Below are 25,764 nucleotides of genomic sequence, written 5' to 3' on the forward strand. Positions count from 1 at the left end.
ACCAACAGCGTAAGAGGATTCCCCTTTCTCCACATCCTCCAACACATGTCGTTTCCTGTCTTGTAAATTTTGGCCATTGTAACTGGTGTAAGGTGGTATCTCAATGTGGTTTTGATTTGAATATCCCTGATGGCTAATAATGATGAACAATTTTTCATGTGTCTGTTAGTGATTTGTATGTCTTCTTTGGAGAAGTATCTGTTCATGTCTTCTGCGCACTTTTTGACATGATTATCTGTTTTGTGTGTGTTGAGTTTAAGGAGTTCTTTATAGATCCTGGATATCAGCCCTTTGTAGTGTTATTTACGCATATCTTCTCCCATTCCATCGGTTGCCTCTTTGTTTTGTTGACTGTTTCCTTTGCTGTGCAGAACCAAGATATGAATTATTATTAACATCATGATTTTAACTGTCAGGTGACTGCATATTAGGAGGAGTAACTCATTAGTCTAGGGTGTCCAATTAGTAAATAGTGAATCTGGGTTGTGAGCCCAATAGTGTAAATTGGTGAATGGTGATTAATTAGTGTAGGGCATAGTGGATACCGTATGTGGGATGGGAACCCCATCGTCTGGCTTCTGGGCCTGAGTGAAGCTTACCCACTAGTGCATAGCCAGACCCCTGTGGTCACCCCAGCAAGGTTTCCAGCAGCCCACCCCGTGCTTCCCTAAAATGAGGGCCACATATCCGTGGATTCTCCTAAATTCTAACTGAATCCACTGAATTCTTTTGAAAGACATTGGTCCATAGCGAAGTTCTGAGTTACCAATGAATTGTATCCTTTGGGAATCTTCCTGTTAGAGATTTCACAGTATCTAGCAAGTGCTTTCAGTAAATAAAGCTGTTGATCTCTAACCCAGTGCTTTCTACATGAATTTACTCATGGAATTATTTTTCCAGTAGGACCTGTTAGTATTCTACAGAAGCATTATTTCTTTGGGACATTTTTAAAGGCTAATAATGCCATGTATCAACCAGTTTCTCTTAAAAAAAAAAAAAAAAAGATTTCTTCGTTCAGGTTTCAAGAAATCAAGAGCCAACCTGTGATCACAAGGACTTGCTATTTTAGTCATTCTCTGTCTTCTTTCAGGATTGATGTTTTCATGTGGCTTCTCTATCTCCTTGATTGTCTTGCCTAAGATAAAGGTTTTCTGTACTTATTATACTAATTCATTAAAATTAGAAAATTTAGAAGTCAGCTAAATACATGATTTAAAGATCATTTTTTTGAGAGTCTCTTGTGTCTTTAAAAGATTCATTTATTTGAGAGAGAGAGTGGGAGGGAGAGAGACTTGGGGAGAGGGAAAGACAGTCTTTCTTGAGCAGACTCCTCAGGGAGCACAGAGACCTACGTGAGGCTCGATCTCACGACCCTGAGATCATAACCTGAGCCAGAACCAAAAGCTGGATGCTTAACTGACTGAGCCACCCAGGTGGCCCAAGAGAGTCTATTACATCTTACAAAAAGCATTTACAAAGGATAATTTCAGATTTGTGGCTCAAAACACAAATATTCCTGGAATAACCATCCTATAACTTAGGACTAGGGTGGGACTTTTTAAGTCTTATTTTCAAAAATTCAGTTTGATTTTTCAATCAATTTGTTGATAATTGTAGGTACCAACTAGCACACTCGGCTTCATCTTGAGGAATAGTTTTTCATGATGTTCAGATCTTGATCCTGGGTTATAACTGAGAGTTTGGAGTTTACCATCATCTATCTTATCTTTAATTTTCTGAAGGCCCTGATGGATGGTTTTAATTAATTGTCAGAGCACAAGTGACAAAAATCCATTATCCGAAGAGTGTGTGGAGCAAATCTAAATTAATGTTATATGCTGTACACACAAGTGACTTGTGAAATACACGGTATAGGGTCTGCCTCTATCACGTGCAGATTTAGCAAACAAGGCTATTCAAGTAAGCCTTAAAATTCTTATGGGCTCCTGATTGGCACCACCCACAATCTCTGGTCAATTCTAATGAAATCACAGACTGGATTTGCAGATCAAGGAATGTTTCTTGAACACATAAGGGTAGGACTTTTAGTTTTAATTTGATCACCTATAGAGTCAACCCTATCCTATCCCATATTATATTTTTCTTTTATTTCCTTGTATTTTACTCAGTTTAAATGGAATATGGCTATTTTTGGGATTTTATGAGATGGTTAAAATCCATGGGATTTTAGCCAGCTAAGAGAACTGATGATCATTTTCTCTACTCCTACTTGTTGTGATAGAGTAAGCCCAGTGGTGGCGGAAGGGGAGGCAGCTCAGCCACATTCCCTCATAGGTGTCTGCGGTCTTCATGTCTGCAGACTCTGCAGTACTGGTTGAGAATCTCTTGTTGAATAATGGCTGCCTTCCACACTACCCCTTCTCCGAGAATCAGTCCACCCCCCACCTCATGAGGAAGTCTTCCCCGGTTTCTTCCACTTCTGGGCACACTGCTCCTTCTTCACCTGTGGGAACCTTGTTCCCTGTGAACAGAATCTCTACAACAACAAGATTTGTGAAACAGCCAATTATTTTGCTAAGTAAAAGAATATTTATAACAGTGAATACAAATGTAGAAGTTAAATTTCCATCAAGAAAGAGCTAAATTGTTTCATCTCTGAAATGAGAAGGTTAAAAGCAAATGTCTTTGAACCCAGAAAAGGAGCTCCTTCTCCTGTGCAGGTCTCTGTCACCTGTGCCCCGAGGTGGTTGTTCCAAAACGTCGTTCAACTATGTGGATGAGGGGAATAGAAGTGTTTGTTAACAAGGGGAGGCTGTAATAAAAGTAGTAAATTTCAGCTTCTTCTTTTCCGGCAAACATCCTTTAAGCAAATTCATTAGTATGAGAGACGCAGGGAGAAGCTTGAGAAATCAGCACTAGTAAAGAGCTTTATACAGATTTTTAATTTTTAAGCTCTCAGTTGAATAAAGACTCTTTTCCTAAATAAAGACTGTTTTCATGAGCATTCTATCTGGAAACAGTAAGTACTTCATTTTAAATCATTAATTACTGTATTGGATTTTTATGTTAATCTTCTATTGCCTCGTGTCCAAAATGTAATATAGTTCATTTATAGAAATTAGATGAGTTATGGGGGCCTGGGGGCCTCGGTGGGTTAAGCATCTGACTCTTGGTTTTGGCTTAGGTCACGACCTCCAGCTCCTGAGGTTGATCCCCAGGTCAGGTCCACACTCGGCAAGGAGCCTGCTTGAGATTCTCTCTCTCCCTCTGCCCTGCCCCGGCTTGCACACGCATGCACATTCTCTCTCTCTCTCAAATAGATAAATGAAAATCTTTTAAAAAAGAAATTTGATGAGTTATGAAGCATGCCTGAGAAATAGGAAAAGTATTGTCTTATTAATCACAAGTTTGGCGAGGGTCCGTTTGTTCTGGACACACAGAGCATCAGGCTAACAGCAGCCTCACGGGGCAGCTGGCCATCGGAGGATCCACCTTACTCCCCTGGTCATATCTGACCATCTTAACAACTTAGTTTCAGGAGCTGCTTGCTTTATGTTCATTTTGGAGGGAAGACAAGGGAAGCGTAGAAAGATCCCATGGGTCTCCGGAGGAAGACGGAATGTCTTTCCTGGAAGGCTCAGAAAGATTCGGCAAGGTCATGTGGTGGAGCTCTAGGACATGCATCCCCACTGTAGAGACTGTCCCCTGGGGCCACCTCACTTACCTTCATTTACAAAGCTGAGGACAAGTCGTCATTGTCTTTCTTTTCAGCTTGACCTCTGTCTGCTGTAATTCACCTACACGTGTGGTTCTACCCTGTGAGACAGTGGATGGCAGACTTGCCTCCCACTGATAGGAGGCTCCAGCATCTAGAGACTTTGGGGTGAAATTCATATGGCGTCCCAGCATCTAGAACACCACAGGGCATGTGACGTAGCTCGTGTGTACTAACTATTTTGGATGAACAAATCAAAAGGAAGAGTTAGATGATACCATACATGCATCAAAGGGCCAGTCATTCCCTTACCATCTTTGTATCTGAGGATCCTGTCTGCCCATTGGATCGTTTACTACATTCTCCAAAACAGTAAACTTGGGTTTTCTCTCTCTGCTTTCTTTTAGTGGAGAAAGAGGATCGGGCAAGTCCGAAGCCAGCAAGCAAATAACGAGACACCTCACCCGCAGATCTGGCTCCCGCAGGCCCGTGTTGGACTCCAAATTTAAACATGTAAGTTTCTTGTTTGGGTTGGAGAATACGTTGAGCCGAAAAATCTGCAGTTTACCAATAAATGGGAACATCATGATAAGACCATAATTTGGCCATAAATTGGCCCAAGTTTGCAGAAATAAAGGAAAAAAGAAGATTGCAGCAAATTAATGCTGCTCAAGTGAAGGTTCATTTTCTTGTACCTGTTTTCAAATATTTTGAACATACTCTCCTTATATTTGCTCAGAACAGTTGGATTGAAAACGTGTAATAGACTTAGAGACTGCTGTTGCTTGCTGGAAAGTGCCACTTTGGTGTGTCACTACCTCTGAGGGGTTTGGCCTGATAAACACCGTTTTGGGGGGGAATCACGGAGAGCTGATAATAAAGTGTCAGTGTATATAAAAGAATTGATAACAGGAAATGTTAATGACATTGTTGGGCAGGTAATACACCTTCACCCCCAATATTGATTTTTTGGATGTACAATGTTGTGTTAGTCTTAGGTGTGCAACACAGTGATTGGATGTGTGTGTGGATTGCAAAATGATCACCATAGTAAGTTTAATTAACATACATCACTACACATCATTAAATTCTTGTGTGTGTGTGTGTGTGTGTGTGTGTGTGTGTGCGTGTGTTGAGAACTTTCAAGTTTTGCTAACTCAGCAGATTTCAAACATCTGGAGCGGTGCTGCTCGCCATGGTCGTCACGTGTGCATGAGATCTGCAGGACTTTCCTGTCTTGTAACTGGGACTTTGTGCGTTTTGACTCCCACCACCCCATTTAGAACTGATTTTAAGTTATATTCAGTAACACCTGCTTTTATATGGAGACCCCTCATCAACCTCCTTCATCCAGTAAAGTATTAGCAAGATTCAAGGAGGAACCAGAAAGGCCTCCGAGCAGCTCTGGTAAAGGTCAGAGAAACTCAGAGATTTTACCCAAGGACACACCTGCATGTGCTTGGCTCTTGTTCTCATGCAGTTCTGGTTGGTTCTGTTAGCAGTAGACTGGAGGAACGAGCACGGGAGCTGCTAGAAGGATCCTGCAATGAGCGTGCGTGGGAGTGGGAGCCCCTAGGGAGTGGGAGCACAGAGACGATCAATAACCGATCAGGAAAATGATCAGAACTCAAAAGTGTGTTGCTCCGGGAGTCTCCACCTGCAGGGCTAAACCTCCATTTTCATCCTTTTCTAGGAAATAACTCTAGTATAACCTGTGATGATTATTCTCTTACATGTCCCCCATCACTTAAGGGGCTGTGGGGTCCTACAGTCTGCCCTCCCGTGTGCTCAGTGGTCCCAGGACTTGGTCCCTTCTGTGTGTTGACACCCTGTCCTAACCTCCTGATCAGCTTCTTACCGTGTAGACACCTGCCCAACAGCCTTCCTGGACATCCCATAATGTGCCCCTAAGCCATGACCAGAGTGGAATGCACAGACTCCCACATTTCTCCTGCATTTCCTCCCAGGTCACCCATCAAATAAATGGCACAATCACTTTCTCATTTCCACACTGGAAACTGGCTGTCGCTTTGATGCCAGCCCCTCCCTGCCTCCCCCACGATCACAGTCTCCCATCCGTCATACCTACTAGTGTTTTCTTCTCCAGCCTCCTGGAGGTTCCTGTTCTCTTACTCTTGCTGAAGCCCCCTTTGAACACACATCCCTCCAGACCGGGTCATGGTGCCTCTGTCACGTAGTCATTTATCCAGCAACCCAAGAGGCTGCCATGTGCATTTCCCTTGAATTCAGAGATGCCTGCCGCATAGTAGCGGCTCAGTTTCTATATAGCATATGAATGAGAGCAGGCAGAAGATATCTGTAAGTATTTCTGGTACACCTAAGGTACAGTTAATTATTCAGAGTTACATTAATCAATTTCCTTTAACAATATCAAATGAATTTAATGTGGATACACCATTTGTAGGTCATTAGGACCCTGCAAATTTCACTGTGTGTGTGTGAGGTTACACACCACCGGCAGTATTGCACCGGCCCCTCTCTCTCAGTGTGCGTGTCACTGGGAGGCTAGGCAGGTGCACGCCTTGCCCCCCTAGAATCTCTCCTACATAAAACTTGCTGCGCACACATCTGCAGAAAGACACCTGCATTTCATTCACCAACTTGATACTTGAAAGTGTCTGATGACATTGGAGTAGAAACAGTTGCTGTTAGCTCAGATTATTCCCTCAAATGGTGCTCCCTGAACGTTCAGACGTTGAGGATCTAGAAACCCATCGCCCTGAGAGAATTGTGCTATTTGTGTTTGGTTTTCTGTCCCTGCCCTTTGGACCTGCAGCTGCAGGCCAGAGTTATTTCTGCCACAGTGATGTTCACAAGGGACGCTTCCGGATATTTTAGTGTGTGATTCCTCATTTAGGAATGAGAGGGACTTCTATTTAATCGACAGATCAATCTAATGTCCTCATATTTTCTACTTTTGAAAAAGAAGTCCTTAAAAATTTTAATCTGCTCTTCTAGATTCCCAAACTTATGCCTGATTCTGGAGATTCTTCTCTTTGTGAAGAATGTTCCATAAATCAGTTCTGCAGCGCATCTCGGGTGACATATGTGATCATTAATGACTCTAATTCATAGCCATTTATTAAGTTCAAACTATATACTGAGAATCCACATGATTCTACCACCACACAGCTTAAAATAATTTAACATTTTCATCGAGTTGGGTGGAATAGCATAAATTATCTTTGTTCAGATATTGTCAGCTACTGACTACTGACACATAAGAATTAGGGAATTTATAGAACAACATGGCTATAAAATAGACTTAGGTTAACTAATAGAATGATGGGATCTGTTGGCCTAATCATACTGACAAGGCACCGCGGGCTCCAATGTAAATTATAGACTAAAGCAATCATTTATTAACATCATCCTTTGTGAAAGAGCAGGCTGTGTAATTTCTAAGCCGCATTCTAGATGACTTTATGTAAGTTGGCTTTGCAGTTCAGCGTAAGTGAGCACAGACTAAGTGGCGTTTCCTTAGACAGCTATAACTCTTCCAAATCAGTTAGCACCTGGGAATCAATACTATGATATCCATGCAAATTTCATGTACAACTATTTCCAATTCATGTGTTTGTTTTATTCATAAATCATACAATAAGTGATTTTCTGGTCTTGTGAAATAATATTGCCCAGGGTTGACTACGGCTTCAATTCACGTCAGCTATGCTTTTTTTTTTTTCATCTGTTACTCTCTCATTTACAATCCACATGAATATCATTTGGTGTCCAAAGTGTTCCTGAAAATTACCCAGTCCAGTGCTCGCTTCAGCAGCACATATACTGAAAATTACCCAGTCCATCTTGGCGCAACGCCCAAGTGCACGTGGGGGAATTAAATACGAATGTTGGCCAAACTTCTGAATTGCCTGGAGATCTTTGTAACATCATAGGGGTTTAGTGAAATTCTGCACATTCCGGAGATGCACCTGTACTTCCTGCACGAAAGAAAAGTCTAATTAAGGAGATGAGTGTGTAAGAGCATCCTTGATGGTGAAGTTCAATGCCCAGGGGCGGGAGGAAGCTTTGTCAGGTGACCCCCAAAAGGAGAGAAGCGGGTGAGCTGACTAGGAAAGCTGTTCAGCCAGACCCGATGGTGCCACATCGCTGAGACTCCACGCCAGCAGCCGCGGTGTGCGATGCTGCCCCGTGGCGCCACGTGCGTGACAGACACGCACAGGACATTTCCACTGGGGATGCTGGCTGTGTCTAGCCCATGCAGTTTTGCCCTGGGTCTTAGGATACTGCAAGAGAAAAGCAGTCATTGAAGGTTATTCTGATCAGCAGTTTCTGAAGAAGAGTGAAGGAAAGGTGGGGCGTCTTGGTGTGGCCGTCAGCAGACAATAATGCACGTTGAGGAGCAGAGAGAATTTTCCTTGTGGTTTCCTCCAGTGACTTAATTAAAGATTATTACCTGGAGTGTGGGGAGCATGAGAACAAGGTGAAGGGAGTTGGGGTAAAGTTGGCCATTGCTAATCCCTGCTGAACCATAAGCGGGCACTCTCCACGAGGGCAGCGGGGGAAGAGCCAGATCTGGGTGGGGTCTGGACGGCCAGAGGGAGCCAGGCTCCAAGCCCCAGACATGACCTTCGGTACTTTCATGCAGGCCACACACGTGTTGTCAAGAGACACTCAGCCGTCACGTCCCTGAATCTTGATCTTGTACTCAGTTGTCTTGCCCTAAAAGTCTACAGAGGTTCACACTCTGCCCTTGCAGTGGGCTTCCGAGTTGAGTGCGTTTGAACTCCATCACCCTGGAGACGGCTTTTGCTCCTTTGTACAGTTTCCAAACAGCTAAGATCAGTGAAGAAGGCTGTTGTTTTCAATCCCCAAATTTGAATTTCAAGGTGGAGAAGCAAGGGACTTTGCGTGGTGATAGGTTTATTGGGACATAAAAACCAGTTGTTGGGGGAAGAGACAACTGCCTGGGACTTTTCACTCATTCTGGCCCAGATGACTTTCAGCTTTCAGGACCATTCAGATCCATTTAAATTGCTTAACTAAACATTTATTGAGAAACTGCTTTTACAGAGTGGAGTGATGGGGTCCGCTTGGTTAAGCCACAGTTTTTTATTGAGGAAGCCACAGATTTTTGCTCTTAGAAAATACCGTGCGTTAACTACCACCAAAATAGGAGTGCATAGCTTTTAGAGGCACAGCTATGAAAATTTTAGAGGAAAAAACCATACAGTTGCAAATAGAAAAAAAGCTTACCAATAAAATTTGAATACTTGGGAAATATTTACTTACTTCCCCTTGCTACATTTTTTGCTCTTGTACAACATTCTCATTATTTTCTTTCGAAGTTAAGGTGGGCAATGGACCAATACCAGTTTTGCATCTTCTTCCTCTTTTTTCTCCCCCAGTATTTCTCTTAACACATTTGTTTAGCGCCACCTATTGATCAAGCAGATAATTAAAGATGAAAAACATTACTTCGGTGTAACCCGGATCTGAAGCTTGAATTCTTCAATCATGGAACAAAGCCCAGGGGAAGACTGCCCTGTGAGCTCTTGCATTTTGCTCAATAGGTTTAGCTTCCTACAGCTGGAAGCCCTCTATGTCCTTATTGTGGTTCTAGCAGTCCCCGCCCATGACACACACACCCTAACTCACAGAGAGATGGCCTGGGTTCAAACCCCAGCTCCACTATTAACAAGCTCTGAACCTTGGGGGAGTTACGTAATCTCTCAATTTCCTTTTCTACAAAATGGAGATACTAGAAAGAAAAGAAATATGTAATTACGAAATATATAATTAATATAATAAAAGAAATAAAACAAATATATGTATAAATGTACTTACCCATGTATATCTACATGTATGTAGAGTATACATAATTTTATATGCAACTTTATTTATTTTATGTGTTATATATATATATATAGAAAAACTTTAGAGTAATGCTTGACACAAAATATATTTTGCTACTATTCTTTTCAAAAATACAATGAATCCTTGTTATTTGTTGGGTGCTTACCATGGGCCATGCACCAGGCTGAGAGCTTTGCACAGCTGACACTGAGGAAGGAGCTATTCCTGTGTTAACGTAAAAGAGAAGGTGGTTCGGGGACTCATGAACATGGCTTAGTGTCATATAATTTGTTACTAGCACAGCTGGAATGTGGGGGAGGCTGCTTCTCCCTCCACAGCACACGCTTTGAAATATTGCCCTATATTTCCTGTTTGGGCATGTTATTCATTATCTTTTATGTCTCTTTTCTATAATAACAAGTCAGTTTATTTTCAGATACAGCACCAAAATAGCTAGAAGCCAGAATATTTTAAAAAATCCATTCTCATCCTTGTTATGAATTTTTAAATGATTATTAAATGTAATATACATGTTGAAAGTGTGATTTACTTACACTGTTAATTCCACAATATACTTATGTAATATTGAAGTATTGGAGAAGAAGCAAAAATCACGACCTTTAAAAATACTATTTCAAATTATTTTTCAGTATATATTTCTGCTATCACTACCATCAATTCACTGTTATGATCTTTAAAGCTAGGTTATTACAAAGAGATCTAAATTCTGGGCTTTCTGTAAAAACTCAACATGTTTCCTCCAAAATTTCAAAAGTTCAAAAACCAGTCTTTTGGTATATTTTGCAAATACCACAAGTTTTAGCACTGGGGATTGTGCTTAGAATCGAAATATTATTTTGTCATCTTTCAAGATACAAAATACTTCCAGGTGAACCAAATGCTTTCATGGATCAGTATCCAGAAGGTTAAAAAGAAGCAGCAAAGTCTTTTTTTTCTTTTAACTTAGAATAAAATTCTCAAAATCTACTATCACCAGAAATTAAAAAGAACCCCTTGTATCAAGAAGGTAATGGGTTAGCGTCCTCTCCCTTGTGGCGGATGCAGGAACTGCATTTCGCTGCGGTGACTTGAAAAAGGCTGAAAAATACCTTTGAACCTTCCAGGTTTTCGTACTTTCTGGAGAGCTGCTTGGTCATCATCATCATCACAGACACCATCGATTGTGATAAGAAATGGTGTTTTCTCTGTAGTCAGCGTTTAAGGAAACATGTCAGGAAAGAATTTCAGATGCCAGGGTTGATATGAAGATCTTCGTTAACGACGTCGTGAAGCCCTAGTTCCCCGGCTCTGGAAGAGAGCACTGGTGATGAGGCACACCAAGTAAAACAGCCTCAACTAGAACTCTCATTCCTGTTTCTGTGGGAGAGAACATCAGGGTTGAAAGTGTGTGTGTCTGTCCCGGTTCAAAGGAAGGTTAGAAGCAAATGTTTAAGTTCATTTGTTTGTTTCAAAAGAAATTCTCACTGTTGCCTCTATGAAATCCAGTTCCTTCCCTCCAAAACCACAAAAGCATTTCTTCTGTCCTATTAAGTTTAAAAGCCTAAATAATGTGTTGAGTTATGTTTGTGTAAAGAGAGAGCAAAGCCAAGTGAAGCCCTCTGTGTGTCATCGTCTTACTATGTTTGAGGCAGAGGCTGCTAGTAGTTTGCCGTTGAAGAAAGAGCGACCGTGCAAATTCCACACGGAATCATACAAACAACGAGGACCCTCCTGCCTAAGGGGATAGTTCTGTATCTTTGCTATGATTCCCACTTTTGTTTTTAAAAATGAGGAGCTCAGGGAATGTTTCCATCTTGCTACAGGTCATGAGCATCTTGGAGGCCTTTGGACATGCCAAGACAACGCTTAATGACCTGTCCAGTTGCTTCATAAAGTATTTCGAACTACAGTTCTGCGAGAGGAAGAAACACTTAACTGGAGGTAAGTATAAAATGAACAAAGGCACATCTCAAGAGCTACCAGGAGAGGGCAGAAGAACCCCAAACGTGGCGCCAACAGTGACCATGGGCCTGTGCTCGTGTGTGTGTGTGTGTGTGTGTGTGTGTGTGTGTGTGTGTGTGTGTGTGAGAGATCGCATGTGCGCACCCCTGAGATGCCAGGTCAGGGCTTCTAAAATTATTGTGAATTGAAAAATACTCAGAAATGTGGGGTGAACCTTTTCAAGATGATTATTGTATGAACTATATGATATGGAACCAAACCAAACATAGCTGAAATGAATCCTAGTTATTGAACGAAGAAATGACTCACATACTCAGTTAAAATAAATGAGAACTTGAGTACCTAGTGCCTTCATGCAACAGACATTGAAATCTATTTTAAATAGAGCTGAATCTATGTTTTTAAAATGATTGAATTAATAAAATAAAATAAAATAAAAATGATTGAATTAGAACAAATCGAAGCAACAAATAACCACCCAACTAAAGCCAAACAGAACTTTTTTGTTGTTGTTTAAGTAGTTAATGTGCACTTTATGAAAAGCCCTTATTTAAAATTCAACTAATTTAAGGGTTCCTGGGTGGCTCAGTTCGTTGAGCCTCCGCCTCTTGATTCCGGCTCAGGTCGCGATCTCAAGAATCATGAGTTCAAGCCCCGCTTCAGGCTCTGCTCCATGGGGAGTTTGCTGGAGATTCCTCCCTCCCTCTCCCTCTGCCTCTCCCCCTGCCTCTCCCCCTGCTCATGCTCTCTCCCTCCCTTTCTCCCTTTCTCTCTCTAAACTAAGAAAATACGTCTTTAAATTTTTTTTAAATTAAAATTCAGCTACTTTAGAATTCACTTGGGATTTTACATCTTTCTAATCAAAGCAGATTATCCAGGCGAATGAATCGTCTGGACAGCACTGCAGGTGGGTGCCTCCTACGCTTGGAAGAATCAAGTGTTGTAGAAATGGTAGTGACAGCTGTCAGCGCACCAACAACCGCTCAGTGCAGTGACTGTAGAAAGAGATCAATCTTAGATGGGGTTTTTGAGTGCTCTTCGGGAAACAGAAGTTAGCTCTGACCGTGATCGAGAAACGAAAAGCCTGTATTTTGCAGTAAGTGTTTGTCAAAATCCATTATTACGCGGTGAAACTGGGTAAGAAAACACAGGAAAGGAGTCAGAGGAGACAATTGTCGACCTTGGGGAAGCAGCTTGAATTCTGCAACAGGACAGTCGTGTTTTAAAGATCGCGACTGCAGGCCGGGCAGGGAGACTCGCGCTGTCAGGGAGACCCAGAGCGCAGAGGTCTTGAGCCTCTGACTCTGGTTTCTGGGTCTCGGTTTTCTAACCTGCCCTGGGAATGTCCCCCGCGGGAGCACCACAGCCTGACCTCCTCAGCTCCGGCACAATTCCCCTTGCGCTTTCGGGGAGTGGCAGTCCGAGCCCCAAGGCTGCTGCTCCCCTGCGTGGCGATGAGCCCTCGCTGCACCCTGGGGAGCTTGTTGGAGATGCAGCCCTGAGGAGTGGGACTCTCTTCCCCAGGACTCCCGGTACCTCCTGGGGCCATCAGGGCTGCGGGGGCACCGGCCAGCCCACGCAGAGCCCGCCACCATGCTTTGCACACGTGGCTCAGGGAAGAACCCCGTCCAGACTCTGCTCATGTGACTTCGTGCGCGGGGGATTCTGTGTTCCCTTTTCCAAGATGAAGACACAATCACGGTCTTCTGCAGGCCTTGCCCGTTACCGACTTTGTGGACTTTCCTCCTGGACAGAATTTAGCATGTTGGTCTCGAAAGTCACGGTTGGCAAGTCGTCGGCAGAGCTGGAGCATACGGCCACGAGCTGCTCCTCCTGCTCCCGGGACGTCCTGGTGGGTGCGCGGCCGCCCACAGGCTTTTCCAGCTCGTCCCCTCTGGGTTAGCGCCCTTGATTCCCTTCCTAGCGACCAGGCTCGCTGGTTTGGCATTCTCCTGCTGCGTTCTTTTAAAAATCCAGCAGTGATTCTGTGGTGGTTCTGCGCAACTCCCCCCCCGCCCAAAAAAAAAAAACTTTAAGAGCAAAACCCATATTACCAAGCCAGCCAGTGCTGGTTGAGACTCTCTTGCTGGGAGCAGGAAAGCCCAAAGGGTCCCGGGGGCTCTGCTTTCCATGGGGAAGGGGACCGGTGAGCGTGTGTGCAGGGAAAGTGCACAGGAGCGGGAGCCTGCTGTGGATGCGCCTGCAAGGACACAGAATGAAGGACGCAGAATGAAGGACACAGAATGAAGGACGCGGAAAAGCAGCATGTCAAGGGACACACTGCACGTGCCTTCACATACTCGCAACCGTGTGGAAAGGGCTTGAGAACAAAGATCTGTGTGTGAGCTCTGCCCAGATGTTCCAGAGAGAAACCATCCTCCCTGATCTCAAGGCCTTCCCAGCGACTTCCTGGGGAGGCCCCCACCGTGCCCTCTCCCCAGGCCCTGGCCACCCCAGCGGGGCCAAGGCGTGGACCCCTCATGCAGGACTTCTGCTGCACAGTTCTGGAGAAGCGGCGGGGAGGCCCCAAGTTCCCCAAGTCCACCCAGGAAGCCCCTGGTAACTGGTGACCGGAGTTCCTATGCCCAGCAGAGGACCGGATGGCACGGATTGTCCCCTAGAAGAAAGACCCCACATGGGAATCCTGTAGAGTGTGGGAGCATGCGAGACCCACTCTGACAAAATGCTATAAGCTCGCTGGCTTGGAGCAGAAGTCCGGATCAGCAGGACGGTGCTGTCCTGGATGTCCCCAGGGGACCATCCTTGCTGGCCTCGTGCAGCCTCGAATGGGTGTTGCCATGTTTGGGGTTCGTTGGCTGGTGACTGTAATGCTCAGGTCTCAGCCTCACTTGTCACGGGGTCTGTCCCTGTGTCTCCCTCCGGACAAATACTGGTCACATCGGACCTGTCCGGCTCCAGCATAACTACTTCTTTTCTGAAAAAGCCCATTTTGTGTTTCACCGGACACTTACACGCCCATCCTGTTGTGTGAAGGGTTAACTCAACCGTGCATTGGACAGGGTCCTGCCCTTAAAGGCTTGCCAGATAGTCGGGGAGCTGGACCTCACCTGTCTGCATCCACTTGTCTGTCTGCATCCACTTGTCTGTCTGCATCCACTTGTCTGTCTGCATCTACTTGTCTGTCTGCATCTCTTCATCACCAAAGGGCAGATGAGGGTCTTGCACAAGGTCGGGCAGAGTCAACGTTCAGTGTCCAGTGAGTAAGTGAGTAAAGGGCCAGTTGAGCTTGCGGGAGTTGCTCTAACAGAGGGTAAGAAGTGGGCAGGACCATAGAGGAGCCTCAGATTCTGCACAGAGCTCAGACTCCAGAAGTCCTGGGTCCAAGGCCCAACCCATGCACCCATGACCTTGATCAAACCACGTGACTAAGGTCGATTTGTAAAATGGAAAGGGGAAACCACAGAGAGCAGGTGGACCGGGTGAATGAGTGAAGTAGGATGTGTGGGGTGGGGCGACTGTGCTGATCTAGAAGCTCTTGCCCTATGGCATGGCCTCATCCTACCGTGAGTCCATCTGCTGCTTCCCTGCTCCGTCACGGTCACATCCCTGGGCCCTCAGGTTGGCACTTAGGCATGTCATTTGTGGGACACAAATGTGGGATGCCACAGAGAATAAGGGGGATCTGTTGCATTATCCTGACCTCTCAAACTAATTTTCAGTTTGGAACTTCTTTGTTACCCCCCCAAAAGAGGTACCGAACACTAGAGGAGGCCTCAGGTTGGTGGATACCTTTGATAATCTCCGCTGATCTCCACGCTCCTTTTGTGAAGGAAAAACAAAAGAGATAATCATTTAAACTACTTCACACGAATTTTCAGGAGAGCTGAGTTATCCGAATGGATCCCCTGGAAGAGGCTTCTGAATTTTAAGTGTTCCCTAAAATAGTAAACCAAACTTGAGTAAGATTTTTACACCTCAAACTAGGTCAAGTGAATGTAGGTTACAGGTTGATTTTGTACTTCGTGGTGGTCTAGAGTTTCCCTTAAATTATCCACTTTTCTAAAACAGTGGCGATGGGTGTCTTGGACAGAGTATTCTCTTACTAATTTTAAGGTTGAGAGAGGTTGCATGTTCCCTTTATAGATACTGTTGCTCCTACGGTTATAACTTAATGCCAGCTCCCTAATCAGGGCTGTAGCCATGAATTATGATAGAAAATATGAGGCTCAGTTTTATGCAATAGCGGCTATAGAAAAGTGGGGACTGTTTATTTTGAAGAAAATTTAATTAATAAAGAACATTCCGGTCTGGCTTTCAGCCCAACATTTCCCCCATCTGATCACTTATTAACAATGTCATTGTTCTGAGTTCCCCGGGGTCTGTGCCAGCACACTCAGGACGGACCGACGTCTAGAACCTCTCACCACAGCCCCGTAGGTGAGTTTGTAGTAGGAAACCTCTGCTAACGTGATGTGCTCTCATTCAGCCAGTGCCTTTGGCTCGGGACTCTGAGGTTGAATCCCTAGTGACTTATACTTTTCATCTAAGAGTGTAGAGGGGTTTTCAGGGCTTAGGTGCACTTATGAAATTAATGGTGGGGATCAAGATCATATCTGGTCTTTTTAAGGTCCTTTAATGTATTAAGGTTATGAGTATGTGCAATGTTTTTTTTTTTTTAAGATTTTATTTATTTATCAGAGAGAGAGAGGGAGAGCGAGTGAACACAGGCAGACAGAGAGGCAGGCAGAGGCAGAGGGAGAAGCAGGCTCCCCGCCAAGCAAGGAGCCCGATGTGGGACTCGATCCCAGGACGCCGGGATCATGACCTGAGCATTATTGTGAATTGAAAAATACTCAGAAATGTGGGGTGAACCTTTTCAAGATGATTATTGTATGAACTATATGATATGGAACCAAACCAAACATAGCTGAAATGAATCCTAGTTATTGAACGAAGAAATGACTCACATACTCAGTTAAAATAAATGAGAACTTGAGTACCTAGTGCCTTCATGCAACAGACATTGAAATCTATTTTAAATAGAGCTGAATCTATGTTTTTAAAATGATTGAATTAATAAAATAAAATAAAATAAAAATGATTGAATTAGAACAAATCGAAGCAACAAATAACCACCCAACTAAAGCCAAACAGAACTTTTTTGTTGTTGTTTAAGTAGTTAATGTGCACTTTATGAAAAGCCCTTATTTAAAATTCAACTAATTTAAGGGTTCCTGGGTGGCTCAGTTCGTTGAGCCTCCGCCTCTTGATTCCGGCTCAGGTCGCGATCTCAAGAATCATGAGTTCAAGCCCCGCTTCAGGCTCTGCTCCATGGGGAGTTTGCTGGAGATTCCTCCCTCCCTCTCCCTCTGCCTCTCCCCCTGCCTCTCCCCCTGCTCATGCTCTCTCCCTCCCTTTCTCCCTTTCTCTCTCTAAACTAAGAAAATACGTCTTTAAATTTTTTTTAAATTAAAATTCAGCTACTTTAGAATTCACTTGGGATTTTACATCTTTCTAATCAAAGCAGATTATCCAGGCGAATGAATCGTCTGGACAGCACTGCAGGTGGGTGCCTCCTACGCTTGGAAGAATCAAGTGTTGTAGAAATGGTAGTGACAGCTGTCAGCGCACCAACAACCGCTCAGTGCAGTGACTGTAGAAAGAGATCAATCTTAGATGGGGTTTTTGAGTGCTCTTCGGGAAACAGAAGTTAGCTCTGACCGTGATCGAGAAACGAAAAGCCTGTATTTTGCAGTAAGTGTTTGTCAAAATCCATTATTACGCGGTGAAACTGGGTAAGAAAACACAGGAAAGGAGTCAGAGGAGACAATTGTCGACCTTGGGGAAGCAGCTTGAATTCTGCAACAGGACAGTCGTGTTTTAAAGATCGCGACTGCAGGCCGGGCAGGGAGACTCGCGCTGTCAGGGAGACCCAGAGCGCAGAGGTCTTGAGCCTCTGACTCTGGTTTCTGGGTCTCGGTTTTCTAACCTGCCCTGGGAATGTCCCCCGCGGGAGCACCACAGCCTGACCTCCCCAGCTCCGGCACAATTCCCCTTGCGCTTTCGGGGAGTGGCAGTCCGAGCCCCAAGGCTGCTGCTCCCCTGCGTGGCGATGAGCCCTCGCTGCACCCTGGGGAGCTTGTTGGAGATGCAGCCCTGAGGAGTGGGACTCTCTTCCCCAGGACTCCCGGTACCTCCTGGGGCCATCAGGGCTGCGGGGGCACCGGCCAGCCCACGCAGAGCCCGCCACCATGCTTTGCACACGTGGCTCAGGGAAGAACCCCGTCCAGACTCTGCTCATGTGACTTCGTGCGCGGGGGATTCTGTGTTCCCTTTTCCAAGATGAAGACACAATCACGGTCTTCTGCAGGCCTTGCCCGTTACCGACTTTGTGGACTTTCCTCCTGGACAGAATTTAGCATGTTGGTCTCGAAAGTCACGGTTGGCAAGTCGTCGGCAGAGCTGGAGCATACGGCCACGAGCTGCTCCTCCTGCTCCCGGGACGTCCTGGTGGGTGCGCGGCCGCCCACAGGCTTTTCCAGCTCGTCCCCTCTGGGTTAGCGCCCTTGATTCCCTTCCTAGCGACCAGGCTCGCTGGTTTGGCATTCTCCTGCTGCGTTCTTTTAAAAATCCAGCAGTGATTCTGTGGTGGTTCTGCGCAACTCCCCCCCCGCCCAAAAAAAAAAAACTTTAAGAGCAAAACCCATATTACCAAGCCAGCCAGTGCTGGTTGAGACTCTCTTGCTGGGAGCAGGAAAGCCCAAAGGGTCCCGGGGGCTCTGCTTTCCATGGGGAAGGGGACCGGTGAGCGTGTGTGCAGGGAAAGTGCACAGGAGCGGGAGCCTGCTGTGGATGCGCCTGCAAGGACACAGAATGAAGGACGCAGAATGAAGGACACAGAATGAAGGACGCGGAAAAGCAGCATGTCAAGGGACACACTGCACGTGCCTTCACATACTCGCAACCGTGTGGAAAGGGCTTGAGAACAAAGATCTGTGTGTGAGCTCTGCCCAGATGTTCCAGAGAGAAACCATCCTCCCTGATCTCAAGGCCTTCCCAGCGACTTCCTGGGGAGGCCCCCACCGTGCCCTCTCCCCAGGCCCTGGCCACCCCAGCGGGGCCAAGGCGTGGACCCCTCATGCAGGACTTCTGCTGCACAGTTCTGGAGAAGCGGCGGGGAGGCCCCAAGTTCCCCAAGTCCACCCAGGAAGCCCCTGGTAACTGGTGACCGGAGTTCCTATGCCCAGCAGAGGACCGGATGGCACGGATTGTCCCCTAGAAGAAAGACCCCACATGGGAATCCTGTAGAGTGTGGGAGCATGCGAGACCCACTCTGACAAAATGCTATAAGCTCGCTGGCTTGGAGCAGAAGTCCGGATCAGCAGGACGGTGCTGTCCTGGATGTCCCCAGGGGACCATCCTTGCTGGCCTCGTGCAGCCTCGAATGGGTGTTGCCATGTTTGGGGTTCGTTGGCTGGTGACTGTAATGCTCAGGTCTCAGCCTCACTTGTCACGGGGTCTGTCCCTGTGTCTCCCTCCGGACAAATACTGGTCACATCGGACCTGTCCGGCTCCAGCATAACTACTTCTTTTCTGAAAAAGCCCATTTTGTGTTTCACCGGACACTTACACGCCCATCCTGTTGTGTGAAGGGTTAACTCAACCGTGCATTGGACAGGGTCCTGCCCTTAAAGGCTTGCCAGATAGTCGGGGAGCTGGACCTCACCTGTCTGCATCCACTTGTCTGTCTGCATCCACTTGTCTGTCTGCATCCACTTGTCTGTCTGCATCTACTTGTCTGTCTGCATCTCTTCATCACCAAAGGGCAGATGAGGGTCTTGCACAAGGTCGGGCAGAGTCAACGTTCAGTGTCCAGTGAGTAAGTGAGTAAAGGGCCAGTTGAGCTTGCGGGAGTTGCTCTAACAGAGGGTAAGAAGTGGGCAGGACCATAGAGGAGCCTCAGATTCTGCACAGAGCTCAGACTCCAGAAGTCCTGGGTCCAAGGCCCAACCCATGCACCCATGACCTTGATCAAACCACGTGACTAAGGTCGATTTGTAAAATGGAAAGGGGAAACCACAGAGAGCAGGTGGACCGGGTGAATGAGTGAAGTAGGATGTGTGGGGTGGGGCGACTGTGCTGATCTAGAAGCTCTTGCCCTATGGCATGGCCTCATCCTACCGTGAGTCCATCTGCTGCTTCCCTGCTCCGTCACGGTCACATCCCTGGGCCCTCAGGTTGGCACTTAGGCATGTCATTTGTGGGACACAAATGTGGGATGCCACAGAGAATAAGGGGGATCTGTTGCATTATCCTGACCTCTCAAACTAATTTTCAGTTTGGAACTTCTTTGTTACCCCCCCAAAAGAGGTACCGAACACTAGAGGAGGCCTCAGGTTGGTGGATACCTTTGATAATCTCCGCTGATCTCCACGCTCCTTTTGAGAAGGAAAAACAAAAGAGATAATCATTTAAACTACTTCACACGAATTTTCAGGAGAGCTGAGTTATCCGAATGGATCCCCTGGAAGAGGCTTCTGAATTTTAAGTGTTCCCTAAAATAGTAAACCAAACTTGAGTAAGATTTTTACACCTCAAACTAGGTCAAGTGAATGTAGGTTACAGGTTGATTTTGTACTTCGTGGTGGTCTAGAGTTTCCCTTAAATTATCCACTTTTCTAAAACAGTGGCGATGGGTGTCTTGGACAGAGTATTCTCTTACTAATTTTAAGGTTGAGAGAGGTTGCATGTTCCCTTTATAGATACTGTTGCTCCTACGGTTATAACTTAATGCCAGCTCCCTAATCAGGGCTGTAGCCATGAATTATGATAGAAAATATGAGGCTCAGTTTTATGCAATAGCGGCTATAGAAAAGTGGGGACTGTTTATTTTGAAGAAAATTTAATTAATAAAGAACATTCCGGTCTGGCTTTCAGCCCAACATTTCCCCCATCTGATCACTTATTAACAATGTCATTGTTCTGAGTTCCCCGGGGTCTGTGCCAGCACACTCAGGACGGACCGACGTCTAGAACCTCTCACCACAGCCCCGTAGGTGAGTTTGTAGTAGGAAACCTCTGCTAACGTGATGTGCTCTCATTCAGCCAGTGCCTTTGGCTCGGGACTCTGAGGTTGAATCCCTAGTGACTTATACTTTTCATCTAAGAGTGTAGAGGGGTTTTCAGGGCTTAGGTGCACTTATGAAATTAATGGTGGGGATCAAGATCATATCTGGTCTTTTTAAGGTCCTTTAATGTATTAAGGTTATGAGTATGTGCAATGTTTTTTTTTTTTTAAGATTTTATTTATTTATCAGAGAGAGAGAGGGAGAGCGAGTGAACACAGGCAGACAGAGAGGCAGGCAGAGGCAGAGGGAGAAGCAGGCTCCCCGCCAAGCAAGGAGCCCGATGTGGGACTCGATCCCAGGACGCCGGGATCATGACCTGAGCCGAAGGCAGCTGCTTAACCAACTGAGCCACCCAGGCGTCCCTATGTGCAATGTTTTGACATAAGATAGAGCAGTATCCTTTCAGTCTTTTCCCCAGGGGACCATTTTGTTGTTTCTAAATATTCAGATCTATGTGGTAGATACCTCTGCAGTGTTTGGAACCCCAGGTCCCCCATCACAAAGCATCCTTCCGCAAGGACACTTGGCGCAGCACAGAGGGGCTCCCAGGCTGGATCTCTGCGTGGATGTTGGGCGAATGTCCCTTACCCTCTTCTCCCAACAAGAAAATTTGACACCAGACCATGCTCTCGCATATTCCTTTCAGCCTTGTTTCACTTAATTGGGGAGAAACTACTTTTGAAGACCTACAGTGGAGGCTGCGAAGGGCTTTCTGTAGCGCCCCTCACCGTGGAGAGGGCGGGCAGAACTGTGACGACGGTGGTTGGGAACCCCTGGTGTGTATGCCACCCCTCACCCCTGTGCTCAGCTCAGCGAGCAGGCTGGGCAGGTGGCCCTTTGCAGGTGGCGCAGCGAGGCACAGACCTCCTGTGGCAATGAGACATTCAAAACCAGAACGTTCCCCCAATCCGGGATAAACCCAGCTCCCCACCAGATACTTTGTTGGGTCATAATGTTGTCTCCTCTTCTGGGACGTTGATGGAACTTTCCTAACAGCCTGACTGTGGGATTGTACGCTCATAACAATAACAAAATGAGCTGTGGTTTTGGAAGTATTGGCTGTCTGATATGAGAACTATGAGCTAAAACTTCAAAACCTTGGAAGCTGCTGTCCTGAAGTCTTTGCAGACTGAGGCGACTTTTTTCTTTTTTTAAATTCTTTAATATTTATTATACAGGCATGAAGTCAAATTATTTTCCTGTTATGATTTCTTCAGAAATAAGCTTTTATGTATTTCTAATGCTTTCTTCTGCAGGGTCCGTATAAATATGTTCTTTACAATGTACTGTTTGGTTTCACGTTGACATATTTCAGTTCCCCTTAAAGTCAACTTCTTCTCATTTTGCCAATAGTCCCAACTGTCTTCCCTGACCAGTCGTTGGTCACTTATATCCCTGCATAAACCAACATGACTGTTTGCATGTTGGCTTTCGTCCAGGCTCTCCCAGGGCTCACCAGCCTGGGGGTTCAGGTGGTCACTGTAAGACAAGTCGGATATGCCGGCCAATTCCTGCCTCACCCCATTTCTTTTCTTTTCTCTCTTTTTTAAAAGGTTCAGTTAGCTAGCATGGAGTGCATCATAAGTTTTTGTTGTAATTGTGTGTAACACCCAGTGCTCAACCCAACACGTGTCCTCCTTAATACCCATCACCAGGTCACCCTATCCTTCTACCCCCCTCCTTTTGTAACCCTCAGTTTTGTTCCCAGAGTCCAGAGTCTCTCATGGTTTATCTCCCTTTCTGATTTCTTCCCGTTCAGTCTTCCCTCCCTTCCCTGTGGTCCTCCACACTATTCCGTATGTTCCACGTATGAGAGAAACCACATGATACTTGTCTTTCTCTTCTTAACTTGCTGCTCTCAGCATCATCCCCTCCAGTGCCATCCACATCGATGCAAATGCTGGATACTCCTCTCTTCTGATGGCTGAATCATCCTCCATTGTACGGATGCACCACATCTCCTTTATCCATTCATCTGTTGAAGGGCATCTCGGCTCCTTCCACAGTTGGGCGATTGTGGACATTGTGGACATTCACCCTATTTCTGACACCCCCCTTGGGATTCCTGGCTGTGTCTCTGGACCCGGCGCTACTGCCCAGTTTTCCTGCATTGGAGCCCTTGGCCGGCTCACCAGTCAGAATGTCCTCTGGTTCAGTGAGCTGAGGAGAAGCCCTTCTGCTCTGGCTCCTGTGGCCTTGAAGGCCCTCCTGAGGTCCTGTGTTCCCATGTTTTGTGAATTTAGCCTTGTTTGGAACACCCTTCCCTCCAAACTGAGCCCATTTTGTGGTGTTCAGACTAGTTCTTTTTCCTAAGTCACTGCCTCATTTACATTCATGAATGTTAATTAAGAAGATAGCATGCTTTGTAGCTCTGTAGAAATGGAAATCAGCCACTGCTGTCAGGCTATGATTATGCCTCAACTATTCCCCCTCTCAATCCACAGAGCCCTTCGCCACCTTCATCAATATGTCAAGCCCAGGACCAGTTCCCTGTTCTTTCACACTGCAGCCCTCACAGCCCCCTGTGCCTGTGTCCTCCCCGACCTCCCCTGTCCCCCCGCTCCACCTGGTCCATGTTCTCCAGCCTCACCAGACTTAAGTTCCTTGCTTACATGAGGCCAAGGCTTGGTTTTCTCTCTCCGCTGCCTGGAGGAGGCTTATGTCTTCTCCTGGAAAGGACAGGCAACTCTCACTGTCCTGGGTTCAGTGCAGGTCACTTCTTCAGAGAAACCTCTCATTCTTCCCCAAACTCATTCGAAGGTGACCCTGGATCCCCAGATCTGTCTCCTTACTTATTTCTTCTATAGCACTTGTCAAAATCCAGAAGTGTCCTTCTCATGATTTGTTGGGTCAGTTGCTGTCTGTGTCTCCTATTGGGGTATAAGCCCGTTGGTGGTGCAGATCCGGTCTGCCCCGTGCAGAGTAGAGCGAGGCCTTGCTAAGTATTTGTAGGATCAATAAGGCTAAGGAATGCATGTGAAGCGTCAGTATGATGAGGCCACCATTCTTCACGTCAGGGAGGAAATTGTGTAAAGCCATCATGGAATCACTCATGTCCATAAAGAACACAAATTATTGAGAGTGTAAATAGATCAGGAAAGCTATCATTATTGAACTCTGGGCTTTTTTTTTTTTTTTAATTAGAGCCAATTCCTCTTCGTAATAACAGACTGTATATGGCAAGAATAGAACCATATTATGCATCCTTAGTGCCCCTCTGTTCCGTGGGGATTGGTAAAGTGGCCGTGTGTGGAAGGTCTGCGGAGGGAGGCGGGCGCAGAGCCCGCATGTGGGAAGGGAGGGTACTGGGCTTCTGACTCACCTGTGCCTGAGGATGCCCCATCTGTTTAAGCGGAAACTGAAATTTACTAACAATCAGAAATGCCTCCCAGTGCATATGCCAGGGCTATGTTATCTACTTAGGAAACTTAAGCTTACGGTTACAGCACATGGGATGGAAAATCTATTAGGGCTTTTGCTTGTGGGTATTTTTAGATAATCGTCTTCATCTCCATTATTAGCATCATCAGTTATCCTTAGTTTTGTACTCTCAATTGGACATTTTTTAGAAGTTCCACAGTGCTTTCATTCATCTCATCTCCTTTGAGGAGCATCATCTTTTAGTGGCGATAAGCCAGTTGGGTTTCAACATGAAAAGGCTGATGACAGAATTTAAAGGAGGCCAACATCCGAACACCCCAGCTCAGGGCCTGGTCACGCGAGTGCATTGAATGGTGGTCCCTTCCTCTTGGAGGCCAGAAGAAGCCTGGGCCCTTTCTGTCTCTCCATCCCCACATTAGTGAGGGGACATCGAAGTTCAGGGAAGGTGGAGATTGGCAATGTCAGATTCAGGACCAGGAGTCACCGTTGGGATTCTCCTTGAGGCACCTTCCTTCATACGACCCCTTGTGTTAGTCTGGGATAATGAAGTCAAAAGAAATATATAAGAGTGAAAGAGAGAATATTTGGATATATTAATTAAGCAACAGTGTGCTTTTGGGTGACTTCTAATTGAAGACATGATGGGGCTCTGGGAAGAGATCCCAACTGGTCATGATTTATAAGTAGAAGAGTGAGGCAGTGACAGTGAGTGCTGGAAATTTCTGGAAGGCAAAGGGAAGGGCCATAAGGGTAGGTATTTGTCTTTCTTGAAGGAGAAGAGATTTATTTCTTCCATTTTCTTTTATAATTGAAGAAAAATTAATATGTCTATAAGATACTTTTACTGCATATTATGTCCTATATAATCTGCAAACATGTACGTCTTTACAGTGCCAGAACTTTCTGAGCAGCATACTCATCTGTAGATTTCCAGAAAGATAGAGGATCACAGATCGATTTCTAGTCAGGAATATTCCTGAAATAAGACATCTTTTAAGGCATACAGGAGGTCTTGAGAAGTAAAAAAAAAAAACAAAAAAAAACAAAACCAGTTAGCCTTTTCCTTCTGTGTGGACATTTACATGAACGAATCAAACGTCCTTAACTCCGTACCTATCATTTTCCTTCCTTTATTTCAGTGTCATTTCAGATACAGCAGAAAGGCTGGCATTTTCTCCATTTGGAAGAATATTAGAGTCTCACAGAAATTTGAATTTTTGGTTGTTTTGTGTTTTCTTCTAGCTAAAAGCTCCTTTAAGTTTTTTTTTTTTTTTCAAAATCCTACTGATCAGAATCCCGCTAACCCACAGCAATTTTATTCACTGCAGGAGATGAGCTGACTGGGATGATTACTAATTACACTGCTTTTGAATTTAGATTAAAGGTATTGAAGTCACTCTATGATGTGGAATTTGATTAGTTTTGAACGCTGTTCTAAAGGAAGCTTGGATTTTGGCTGGGACAAATGGGCGTGGGATCAGCCTTTTCTCTGAATACAGAGCATGATGGTCAGGAGACAACTGTTCAGCTCTCCATTCCCTCTCAGTACTTCCGTGGATGAGGGCTGAAAAATAGTGTGTAGGAACAACCATTGCAGTTTATTTCCAATGTGATTTTAGAAAACATTCCCTTGAACAGGGTTTATGTTATTAATGCTACATGGAAAATGTTTTCAGCAAATAATTTGCTTAAGAAAGAAAAAAAGAGAGGAAAAAAAGTGTAGTAATTAAGACCTCTCCTTGAAATTCTCACCTGATTTCATACTCAAGGAGAGATGGGAAAGAAACTATAATACCCCCTTCTAATTTTAGCATCACC

The 25,764-nt window shown here is 45.3% G+C and overlaps 1 protein-coding gene across 1 annotated transcript in view; it reads left to right on the forward strand.

The window, feature by feature from the left end:
- Positions 1-25,764, forward strand: part of LOC111147014 (myosin XVI) — a 471,268-nt gene that overhangs the window by 187,918 nt on the left and 257,586 nt on the right. Inside the window, exons 14-15 of the mRNA XM_022502858.1 lie at positions 4,084-4,189; positions 11,338-11,455. Coding sequence (XP_022358566.1) covers positions 4,084-4,189; positions 11,338-11,455 — 224 coding nt within the window. The remainder of the gene's footprint in view (positions 1-4,083; positions 4,190-11,337; positions 11,456-25,764) is intronic.

This window comes from Enhydra lutris, unplaced genomic scaffold (assembly GCF_002288905.1).
Source record: "Enhydra lutris kenyoni isolate GAN:26980312 unplaced genomic scaffold, ASM228890v2 scaffoldscaffold15, whole genome shotgun sequence".
In the NCBI taxonomy this organism is placed as follows: Eukaryota; Metazoa; Chordata; class Mammalia; order Carnivora; family Mustelidae; genus Enhydra; species Enhydra lutris.